We start from the raw sequence: 12,299 nt of genomic DNA, 5'->3' as shown, positions 1-12,299 counted from the left end.
ATCATAATTGCCCATTAATTCTCTATTTTTTTTTTTGAAAGAAGCTCTCTCTCTCTTTTTTTTTAAAAGATTGTATTTATTTATTTGACAGAGAGAGATCACAAGTAGGCAGAAAGGCAAGCAGAGAGAGGGGGGTAGGAAGCAGGCTCCCTGCCGAGCAGAGAGCCTGATTTGGGACTTGATCGCAGGACCCTGAGATCATGACCTGAATCAAAAGCAGAGGCTTAACCCATTGAATCACCCAGGCGCCCCTCTCTTCTTTACTTTAGATTATAAACTTTATGAAGATAGAAACAGTGTTTTATACATCTGTTTTCCCAGCTGCTAACATAGTGCCTGAAAATAGTAGTTTATAAAGTATTTGCTGAACTATCTTTTTTATCGTTCACTGTTTTTTACTTAACATTTTGAGGAACTAAGATTGTGGATTTCTAGGAATCCAAGCTGTTGATCACAAAAATTATGCTTAACATCGTTTTAGTATTCTTAGCGAGGGAGCTAGGGGAGTTATGGAGTTTTGAGAATGTCATTACTGTTGGTGCTTGCAGCAGTGGGCTTTTCATTCTTCATATAAATGTTTTAGTTGTTTTTCATCTTGATTATTCCAGTATGCCAGAATGAGGAAGTATCATTGTTGTTTTTGTGGGATGGGGCCAAAAAACTTTACTTCTCATTCTTGTGTGTTGATTATATTCCAAAATATTTCCTTATGTTTTGACTGTTCCCCACACCCCCCCACATCCCATCATGGAAATGTAAGCTGCAGTGAGCACTGAAACTTTGCTGTTCCCTGATTGATCCTCAGCACCTGGGGCAGTGACTAGTACAGAGTGGTATTTGTTGAATCAGTGAATGATTGCGTCCCATAGAGTTGTTGATTCAGTGCTTTTGCTTTTTGTATGTAGTTCTGAAAATCCAGAAGGGCTTGATGTTTACATGCATATCTTACAACTGCTTACCACAGTGGACGATGGAATTCAAGCAATTGGTAAGGTGTTTTATGGGGAACTACTGGAGTTACTCTTTGAATTGTTTGCTCTTGTTAGAATACTATTTGCTTTATCGTTTTTATTAAGTACAGTGTCCTGATACTGGAAAAGACACTTGGAATTTACTTTTTGACCTGGTCTGCCATGAATTTTGCCAGTCTGATGATCCACCCATCATACTTCAAGAACAGAAAACAGTGCTAGCTTCTGTTTATTCAGTGTTGTCTGCTATCTACGCGTCACGGGCTGAACAAGAGTATCTAAAGATAGAAGAAGGCAAGTACCATTTTAGTTCACTAAAGTAAGTTCTGTTCTTACTCTGTCAGATTTTAAAGCCCAGGCTTATGATTATTGTTCATATGGTTGGTTGGTTGGTTGGTTGGTTTCTTTCTTAGTGCTTTTATTCCCCTGATTATAAAAATATTACATGCTTAATACAAAAAAATTGCAAAGTTTATAAAAGGACCCATAGCACTTGTAAATCCACTATCCGGAGATCATTACTGTATACTCATACGCATATATATCTTTAAGTCCTGCTTTTTAGGCAACTTTTCTCATTTAGAAGTATAACTTGAATATTTTCCTATATAAACAATGTCTTTCACAGAATGATTTTTTTTAAATGACTACAATTAAATATAGAATCTATCTAGAATTTATTGTGTCTTTCACAGATTTTTTTTTTAATGACTAAAATTAAATATAGAATCCATCTAGAATTTATTCAGGTGTGACATGTGAAGTATGGTTTCAGCCTTTTTTCCAGATGGCTACTCAGTTGTCTTATTAGCATCAGTTTGTGAATAAACCAGTTTATCTATACTGATTTGAAGTTTATTATGTTCTGAGTTTCCTATGTCCTGAGTTTCCCTATATATTTTATTCCCTTTTATTGCTCTACTCATGAGCAATAAATAGCCATAGTTTTTAAATATTTTAATGTTGAGTAAGGATAGTCCCCTTTCATCCTAATTTTTCAGAATGTTTTTGACTATTATTTTTATTTAACGCTGAATTTGATTAACAGGTTATGAAAACAAAAATCTTCCTGATATTTTTATTATGATCATGTTCAATTTATAGTGTTTAAGAACATGTTTTTCCATTTGTTCAAGTCTTATTTTATGTTCTTAGTACCATTTTATAATTTTCTTCATAAAGACCTTGCATATCTCTATTAGGCCTATTCCTAGTTATTATATCTTTTGGGTTGCTAATGTCTTTGACATCTTTTTTTCCATTAATTATTGTTGTTGGAATATATGACGGTTATTGATTTCTGTATATTAATTTTGCATCCCATAGTAACCTTACTGAGTTCTCTTAATATTTTTAATAGTTGTTTCTGTGATAATTGTGGGTTTTCTCTGATACTGCTTTGGATTTAAGTTAGACATCTTTTTGTCTTTTCTTAAGTTAGATATCATTTTTCTGCCTCTGATTTTTTCTCTTACTTAGTAGGTAGCCTTGTGCCTCTGGTAGTAGAAGAATATCCTTACCTTTTTCCTGACTTTACTGGAAATGATTCTAATATTTAACCATTAGTCATGATACTACTATTTACATTTTACCATTTAAGGAGAAATTAATCTATTCTTATTTTATTAAGTTTTTAATAAAAAAACCTGAAAACTGAAAAAAAAATGAATGTTTAGGAGCACCATTTTGTATATTTACATTTAAATAAACCAATATATGGTTTGTGTATGTAGATCTAACATTTAGGAAGGTGAATATTTTTGGTCTAATGGTTACCTTTATAATTATGACTGCTCCAAAAATAGAATTATAACTACTCTCCAGTCTTTAAAAAAATCATTAAAATATCATGGAAATCTCGGGACGCCTGGGTGGCTCACTGGGTTAAAGCCTCTGCCTTCGGCTCAGGTCATGATACCAGGGTTCTGGGATCGAGCCCCTCATCGGGCTCTCTGCTTAGCGGGGAGCCTGCTTCTTCCTCTCTGCCTGCCTCTCTGCCTACTTGTGATCTCTGTCAAAAAAATAAAATATTGGGCGCCTGGGTGGCTCAGTGGGTTAAGCCACTGCCTTCGGCTCAGGTCATGATCTCAGGGTCCTGGGATCGAGTCCCACATCGGGCTCTCTGCTCAGCAGGGAGCCTGCTTCCTCCTCTCTCTCTCTCTGCCTGCCTCTCTGCCTACTTGTGATCTCTCTCTGTCAAATAAATAAATAAAATCTTAAAAAAAAAAAATAAAAAAAAATAAAATATTTAAAAAAAATAAAAATTAAAAAAAATCATTAAAATCTAATATCAGAAAATGTATCTCACTGTTAACAATTCCTTATCAGTTTTTTCTGGTACTTTCAAATAACAAATTCAAGTCTCAGGGATGGCATTCCTGAATTATATTTTAAAATATCTTTTTAAGTTTTTTCTTCGAAAGCAGTAATTTTGTGTAGGATCTCTTTTCTAGTCTTTCATAATTTTAATTTTCTTCACCAAAAAACAAAACAAAGCACTCTTTATTCTCATTCCCTTTGTTTTGCCCCTCTGTCTTTCTGACATCCTTGTGCCTTTCTGTGTTTTGAGCAATGTCTTCCCTCCTTTGTGCTCCCCTGCCAGCTTTGCCTTCATTTCAGTGGTGGCTTGAATTTTTCTGTTAACCTCTTCCTTGAGTTCTGCCAGCTGAGGTGTCCTCTCCTTTTGTTCATTTCTTAGTCTGAGCTCTTCTATGTCTGCTTGGTGCTTGATTACATGTTGTTTTAAAACTTACAGCTAAATATTATCTTAAGTGTAAGCTTCCATGACAGCCTCTTTTGGTATTCTTCATCTTTTTTTTTCTTGTCCCTTTTCTTTTTTCTTTAAAATGTCTTTGTGTTGCTCCTATATTGGTTTCCTTTTGCTGACTCATCTTTGAATGACTTGTTTTTCCTGGACTAGCCATTTGCAGGGAGTTCACATAGGAAAGCAGCTAAAGCTGTCGTCTAGGCTAATAGGAGTTGGGTCTGTGAGTTTTTCTGCTCTTTTTACCAGGTGACAGATGGCTATGGTTAAGTCTTAACTTTCCCATTGCCATTTGCTTCCTGTAAATATGGCTTGTCTCTGGGATTACTCATTTACCCCCTCTTCCTCTTTTTCTTAGAACCCCCAGAGGTAGAACCCCCAGGGGAGCTCCGGCTGCTATCTTGCACATTCCATTCCTGCTCTTGCATACAGGGGATTCTGGATTTGTACCTCAGAGTATGTGCTGTACCTTAAAAAAATGGACTTTTCTGGCTGTTTCACAGCCTTGGGCAACCTTTGGTCACTTTCTTCTGCACCTTCTGCTTGATTGACACTACTTTGACACGATTTCCGCTTACCTTGTCTTTGAGGTTTCTGCTGTCTCCTAATTTGATCTAAGCTGGCATTTGTTTTTTGTTGCTTATATTCTCCCCTCCTCCCCCTTGGTGGATGGTCTTTCTTATCTCCTTATATATATATGTTTTCTGTTGAAAATCATGAGTTTTTATTTGCAATATTAGGAACATATCTTTCTTGATGTTATGGGACTAGGTGTATTTTATCTCCCCCTCCTCAACTCCCTGAAACTTTATGTATGATTTTTATGATTGGGGAGAGAGTGAAAAGACGCTCTTTGAACTCGAAGCCACTAAATAGCTGTCACCCATCATCCTGCCCTAAGCTTTGAATAAGGGCTTTGCAGAGTTCAGGCTGGGGGTGAGAAAGAAGAATGGTATAGTGTAGATTGATGTGACTTACAAGGACATCAGGGAGTAAAGAACTGAGAGTTAGAGTCAAGAGTTAGTGACAACACAAGGAAGAGAGTAGGAATAAATGCTAGGGGACTGTAGTAAAGCAACCCTACAGGATGGGTGCTTTGAAGAGGTGACATTGAGTTGAGAAATAAGGGACAAGATTTCCCTAGTTTTTTGATTTCTTTAATTATAAAAAAAATGTCACTTTCATGTTCTATAAATGACGTAAATCTGGAAGTGAAGTTAGATTGTTTAAAATCAATATACTGAGTTCAGTGCTACAGAAAATTTTGTTTCCTGGATTTGTAATTGTGATGCACAAATGGTTGGGTTAGAATCAGTAGTTGGATCAAAGTGAGATTCAACGTGTTCATGCTGTAACATATATTTTGAGGTTGAGCTTTAGTTTTATTTTTTATGTTCAGTTTTTATTAGAGGCTAATTAAAATGATTATTCAGTCTTTTAAGAAATCATACTGTTTTTGAAATTTAACTTTAACTTAAAGAAATACACAATTTAAAAGCTTTAAGATCTCGATGACAAAAAGTTTAAAATTCAAATCCTTTTCTCACTGTGGCTTTTCTCACTGTGCATGATGGGACTCTTGCTCAGCTGTCTAAACTTGTCTCGTGCCCTCCTTCTCCCTTGCTTCCCTTGGCTTGAACCACAGTGGCTTTTTTTGTTCCTCAGGCCATTTCCTTTTTGGAATTTTTGCATTTAACTTCTCTCTGCTTAAAACGTTTTCCTGGGCTCTTGGCATTGATGCCTCTCCTGTAGTTCGCACCTCAGAGAGCTTCCCTGACTGGCGGCTTTATTATATTCCCCTTTAATTTCCTTCATAGGTAGAACTCAGCCAAAGCTGAGATGATCTGTTCTATTCATTAGTTTATTTGAGAGTATGAAAATGGGAGCCTCTTGAAGGCTCAAGGCCTCAGGTCTTGTTTGTCATCATCTCTCTGGTACCTAAAGTAAACTGTCTAGCCACCAATAAGTTGTTCAGTACTGTTGAATGAATCAATCAGTCAACAAAAGGAGGAAAGACCAAATTTAACTGGTTAATTCTGTGCTGCTTTTTTTTTTCTGTTTAAATTTTTAATTTTTTTTAAATTAACGTATAATGTATTATTAGCCCCAGGGGCACAGGTTTGTGAACACCAGGTTTACACACTTCACAGCACTCACCATAGCACATACCCTCCCCAATGTCCATAACCCCACCACCCTCTACCTACCCCCCTCCCACGCTGGCAACCCTCAGTTTGTTTTGTGAGATTAAGAGTCTTTTATGGTTTGTCTCCCTAATTCTGTGCTTCTTGATCTGTTTGTACACTAGATCTTCCTCTAATCGACAGCCTGATTCGTGTCTTACAAAACATGGAACATTGTCAGAAGAAACCAGAGAACTCAGTAGATTCTAACACTGAAGAAACAAAAAAGTCTGATTTAACCCAAGATGATTTCCACTTGAAAATCTTAAAGGATATTTCATGTGAATTTCTTTCTAATATTTTTCAGGTTTTAACAAAGGTAAGAAAGAAGTATTGATGGTTTCTTCAGCAAAAGAAAGTATGGATTGCTTAATGCTCCAAACTTTACTATCACTGTATAATTTTTTTAACATAAAAGTAGTATAATGGGGCATGGGGCGCCTGGGTGGCTCAGTGGGTTAAGCCGCTGCCTTCGGCTCAGGTCATGGTCTCAGGGTCCTGGGATCGAGTCCCGCATCGGGTTCTCTGCTCAGCGGGGAGCCTGCTTCCCTCTCTCTCTCTCTCTGCCTGCCCCTTTGCCTCCTTGTGATCTCTGCCTGTCAAATAAATAAATAAAATCTTAAAAAAAAAAAAAAAGGTAGTATAATGGGGCAACTGGGTGGCTCAGTCAGTTAAGTGTCTGCCTTCAGCTCAGGTCATGATCTCCAGGTCCTGGGATGGAGCCCTGCATCAGGATCCCTGCTCAGCAGGAGTCTGCTTCCCCTCTCCCTCTGCTGCTCCCCCTGCCTATGCTTTCTTGCTCGAATATTACACAAATTGGGTGAAATAGAGAAAGAAAAAAGTTATCACTCTAACTTGATAATCTTAATGTGGCAACTGATATGGTTTGGTATGTTTGTATATGTTTTTCACATACTTAAAATCCAGTATATAGAATTTTATAGGCTGCTCTTTTCACAAAACGTTGTTACAAGCCCTTTTCCAGAGTCTAAATTTACTGAAAGACCTTTCATTGAAAGTCAGTTTGTTTAATACCCAATTTGTAAAAAAAAAAAAAAAATTGGTTTTCATAACTTACTGAGACTTGTTTTAAGGGCTGTTCTTCCTGAGTTTGCTCAGGATTGTTAGCATATTCTTCCTTTGAGCATGCTTTCTATCCATATGTTTTAGAAAAAAATTTCAATATAACTTTGAAGAATACATGCACATTCATTGCATTTTTTTAAGAAGAATATTTCCTGAAAGAAGTTTCTGTTATTCTGTTAATTTGGTTTTTTGGTCAACTATTCTGCTTTTTCTAGAGAGAGGTTATTACTTGAGTATATATTTTTGGAAGTTAGATTCCTGGGCTTGCTATTGTACAAGTGAAGATGGCTGAGGCTTAATAGCTGCATATTGCCCAAATGTATTTATGTGAAAATGTTGGCTTTACAAGATTCTTACTATTAGGTATTACAATTTTTATATCATGTAAAGTTCAGTAGGTGAGAAATTGTGCCTTATTTTGATTTGTATTTTTTATTAGTGAGGTTGAACATCTTCCCCTATATATATTTTTTTTTTCTTTTAGATTTTATTTATTTATTTGAGAGAGAGAGAGCTTGAGCCAGGGTTGAGGGGTGGATGGAAGGGCAGAGTGAGAGGGAGAAGCAGACTCCCTGCTGAGCAGGAAGCCCAACATAGGGCTCAATCCTAGGACCCTGGGATCATGACCTGGGCTGAATACAGTCACTTAATACACTGAGCCATCCGGGCACCCCCCCATATAGTTGTATATTATCTGTGTTTCCTAGTTTATAAATTTATCTATTTTGATTATTTACATGAACTCTTGGGCAATAATAATATCTTTTGCATATTCATTGCAAGTATTTTTCACATTTTTTGCAGTGACCTTTGTTAATGCTTTTTGGTTTTGGAGGGATGTTTATTTTTAAGTGACAGGAATATAGAAAGAAGGTGGACTGAGAATAAACCAGGGATATGTAAAATTCTTATGTGCCATACTAATGGAATATGGATTTAATCTTGAGGACTGAGGAGCTACTGAAGGTTTTTGTTTTAAGGATCAAGTGAGATGATCTGTTTAGCAAGATTACTCCAAAAGCATGAGAGAGGATTAAAGTTGAGGCTGGAGGCCTGCAGACCAACCAGCAGGCTCTCATGGGTGGTAATCTTCAAGAGTGATCTGAAAAATAATAAGACCCTAAACATCAGAAGGGTTGGTGGAAAGAAGAGGGTGGGATGAGAGAGATTTAATAGAGTAGAATTAAACTCTTAGGAGGAGGGGTCAGCAGCAGCAGAGGAGGAGGAAAAATTTTGGCTGTATCTTAGATTATTGCTTTGTGTAGCCGGGTGGGTGGGTGGGTGGCAGTGGCTTTTCCTAAAATAAGGAATACAGTGGAACAGTGTTTGGGTTACATAATGAGGAATGATGTTGGGCTCAGCTTGAGGATTTGAAATGCCCGTAGGATCAGTAGGGAGTTGCATATATTGATTTGTATTTATTATTCAGATAAAGCTTCAGAAATTTTCCTTTTTTAACATTAAATCTTTGCTTGTTTTAGGAGACTGTGGCTCAGGGACTAAAGGAGGGCCAGTTAAGCAAAGAGAAGTGTTCCTGTGCATTTCAAAACCTTCTTCCTTTTTATAGTCCAGTGGTAAGTATGAGTAAATGTATAGGGTGGCTGAGTATTAGAGGATTACTGTATTGTTTTTATGTAAGTGCTTGCTCTCTGAGGCCATTGTCAAGAAAGATCGTGCGTACAATTCACATGACTTAGTGCCTTGCTCAGATAGATGACTGCGGGGTAATTCATGAGAGTAGCCTGAGTAGTGAGTGATTTTAATTTAAGAGAAAGGAGTCAACACTGAATTTAGTGGCCATCTTACTGTTATAAAGTACATCACATATACATTAAGCAAAGATAAGATTCTTGGGTAAGAATGAACAGTAGGTTTTTGTGGTTCATCAGATTCCATTACATTTGCTACCATTAGAGACAGTTTTAAAATAGGAACTTTTGAAGTATGAAAATGAAGTATGGAATGTGGGAATGAGAAGCCATGTCAACAAGGAGTAGGGTAATAAAACTCAGTAATGGACGCTAAAGGGGAAGCAGTGGGGGTATAAATCGTAGTTCAAGATAAAATTAAATGGTAAGGGCTAGTCACTTTGATGTTTCAGGGGACTACCTGGGAATCCGTATTATTGTCATCTGGGGATCTGTCACATTTCTTTTCCTCTGGACTCTTTAGAGACCATAGGTAGAACATATAGTCAACAGCTGGTATTTTAAAACCACATTTTCTTCTACTTGTATTTATTTGGCTCTTTTGTTTGACTCACAGATAGAAGACTTTCTCAAAATTCTACATGAAGTTGATAAAACTCTTGCTGATAACCTGGAGAAAAGCTTCCCAAGTTTGAAGGCTCAGACTTAAACACTGATTTGGAGTTTCCTCTGCCCAATAAATGAACTTAACTTTTGGCACTGACAGTTGAAATTGACATGTAGGAGATGTTAGGTGAAGCCTGTTGGACCCTCATTGTCTGGTATTACACCCATACCCTTCTCTCTGCCCCAGTCTTCTCTCACTTAATTCGGCATTAGAATCTGGAGTTTTCCTCTGCTGTCAAATACACCACCCCATATGCATTTTTTGGTGGGGCGGTGGTGGGGGGAGGTATGGTTTTGTGTTAGTTGTCTTCTTTAGGTTAAAAAAAAAACAAATACAAGCTTATCATTGAGGTTCTTTTTAGGTTGAGGACTTGGTAAGGATTTTCTTCATACCTTTTAATTTGATTTTTATGTGAGAATTTTCTGTTTGTCTCCCCTGCAAGTGCATTCAGCTGCACAAATAGAAAACCCTACTCTAAGAGCTTAATCTGATAGCTTTTTTGTATCTGATGCAATAAGAAATCCAGTGGTGAGCAGTCTAGACCAAATTTGTTGACTCAGGGATCCTGATCCCTTTTACCTCCCCATGTAGTCTGTGTGTAGACCTTTGTGTTCATATTTTTTGGTTAAGGGGACTTTAACATCTTTGGATCTTCCATCCACATTCAGGCAGGAAAAAGGAGAAAGAGGTAAAGGTACTTTGTCCTTCGAAGTCCTTACCTTCATATTTGTAAAGGACATTCCTCCCTGCCCGGAACTGTGTTGATGGCCATCCCTAACTGCAGCTATTTGAAATAAAGTCTTTTTATTTTTTTCCCCCCCTAGGGTCTTTAAGAGAGAAAGGCATGAAGAGTTCTGAAAGGCTTTTTGATAGTCTGTGATTTTTGCTACAGTATACAAGCATATCTTAGCCTTTTGCGATTCTTAATTGTGTTGATTGTGTGCTAGATTGTCATTAACAACTAACTCAGAAGCAGGTTTTAGTTTATACAGTTCATTTTTTTTTAATGTTGTAACTATGAAGATAGAAATGTAACATTTTGATGAAAGTGTATTAGCAAAAATCTCTATTTTCAGCATAATTCCAGTGGTTAGATTTCAGAAAATGTTTTGCTTGAGTGAGTTCGGAGTTATTTAAATTAAGATGGGGGGAGTTTAAGAACTTCGGACTGTATGCAAACTGGGCTTCATGTGATTTCCCTCACATAACATTTTTATCCTTGTATAGTGCTTCAAAATAAGATCTGTGCAGAAAGACAGCCAGGGAAGCTATTCCCTATTCTTAGGGAAGCAGTTTGCATTATTTAGTTACTGAAAGTAGAGTTTTTAAGAAAATATGAATTACGAATAACAAAGCTAGCTTTTTACCAGTCTTCAGGTAGTTTTCTGGATTGTTTACGCAGCTGTGACTATTAATATAGTTTTATTTATGAGATGAGGTGAGCTTTGGATCCTCTTACTGTGCTAGCTTCCCAGCCTCCTCCTTTGCATAAAAAGCACAGCCATCTTTTTAAACCCCTCTTCTGGTATATAGCCCCTTCTCAGTTTATTGCAGAATCTTTCTAGCTTTGGTCTTATCTCACATTTTGTCTTTTTTCTTTAAGTGACTTTTGCTGATAAAACATTAGGACATACCATTACTGAGAAGAGATACACAATTTCCAGTTTGGAGGTAGTTTTATTGTTGAAAATATTCCTGCTGAAAAGAAATGAATATAAAGTTAAAATCTTACTGTTAACTGTGATTAGTAGGTTAACGCTATAGGTTTTCATGTCTTCTGTGCTGACCTTATCCTAGGCTGAATGTGACTGTATTTAACGTGAGATCTCAAGGGCACTGGTAAAGTCACTTCCTGTGTATGTGAACTAATGTGAGTTTGCTCCTTGGTGCCTTAGAGATAGAGGCTACACCAGGTGGAGCTATCAAACAAAGTAATCTTTCTTTGCAACAGAACATTAGGAATAACTTCCAAAGCTGTGATCCTTGAGGGAGTGGTAAGGGAGCTCTTTTTATTTAGGATTTGAGATGAATATTCAGAGGCAGACCTTTATCATTGCAAGCAGAGGCGGGTAGAAGGTCACACATACATACTTAGAAAATATGTCTATACATGCATTGTGTGTTGTGTTAGGAAGCTTGTCTTCCTTCTGGAGCAGAGATATTAACATGATGAGGCAGAGGTAACTCTCGGACACTTTATGGCCCATCTGCACAAGTGTTGGCTTAGTGGTTGAGCCCAAACTGGTCAAGGCTGGCTGGAGCTCAATTCTCCTGTTGTTAGTTTCTGAAAGATAAAATTACCAGTTCCTGTAGGGTGAGCTCAGAGGATCTGCCAATGATACCTGCTAGCTAGTACTAAGAATTCCATTTTATCTTGAAGTTTAAGGTGAAAGGTACAAAAAACCCTGTAAGAGTAATATTCCCAAGTTATTAGTCATGTTTACTTGAGTGCATATGAATTTCGCCTTTTGTTTTAGAAATAGCACATTTTTTTTTTTTTAAGATTTTATTTATTTATTTGACAGACAGAGATCGTAAGTAGGCAGAGAGGCAGGCAGAGAGAGAGAGGAGGAAGCAGGCTCCCTGCTGAGCAGAGAGCCCGATGCGGGGCTCGATCCCAGGACCCTGGGATCATGACCTGAGCCGAAGGCAGCGGCTTAACCACTGAGCCACCCAGGCGCCCCGGAATAGCACATTTTAAAAGGGAAGCAGAAAGCTCCTAGCTGTCTGAGGGAAAGAGTGCCACTCCAAGTGGGTAAGTCACCAAGGGAGAAAAAGAATATATTTGGGAAGGCTTGGAATGTCCAGGTTATTTTCTGTTTCCCATTTCTTCCTTGGACCTGCCCTGTCACTTGTTACTAATTGCTCTTGTAACATGATAAGGTATTGTATATTTTCGTATTTTGATATGTTTGCAAACTTCCTAAATCTATAAATTATAATAGTTTTTTAAAGAAATAAAAGATGAGCAATGCTGAA

The 12,299-nt window shown here is 37.4% G+C and overlaps 1 protein-coding gene across 1 annotated transcript in view; it reads left to right on the top strand.

Annotated features, from left to right (window-relative positions):
• Window positions 1–12,299, top strand: part of SAAL1 (serum amyloid A like 1) — a 29,107-nt gene extending 16,808 nt beyond the window's left edge. The window contains exons 8-13 of the mRNA XM_082747306.1: window positions 906–988; window positions 1,077–1,265; window positions 6,044–6,237; window positions 8,486–8,578; window positions 9,270–11,802; window positions 12,012–12,299. Coding sequence (XP_082603432.1) covers window positions 906–988; window positions 1,077–1,265; window positions 6,044–6,237; window positions 8,486–8,578; window positions 9,270–9,362 — 652 coding nt within the window. The 3' untranslated portion in view covers window positions 9,363–11,802; window positions 12,012–12,299. The remainder of the gene's footprint in view (window positions 1–905; window positions 989–1,076; window positions 1,266–6,043; window positions 6,238–8,485; window positions 8,579–9,269; window positions 11,803–12,011) is intronic.

This window comes from Mustela nivalis (assembly GCF_964662115.1).
Source record: "Mustela nivalis genome assembly, chromosome: 9".
Lineage (NCBI taxonomy): Eukaryota > Metazoa > Chordata > Mammalia > Carnivora > Mustelidae > Mustela > Mustela nivalis.
This window is presented reverse-complemented; position numbering and strand designations above follow the sequence as displayed.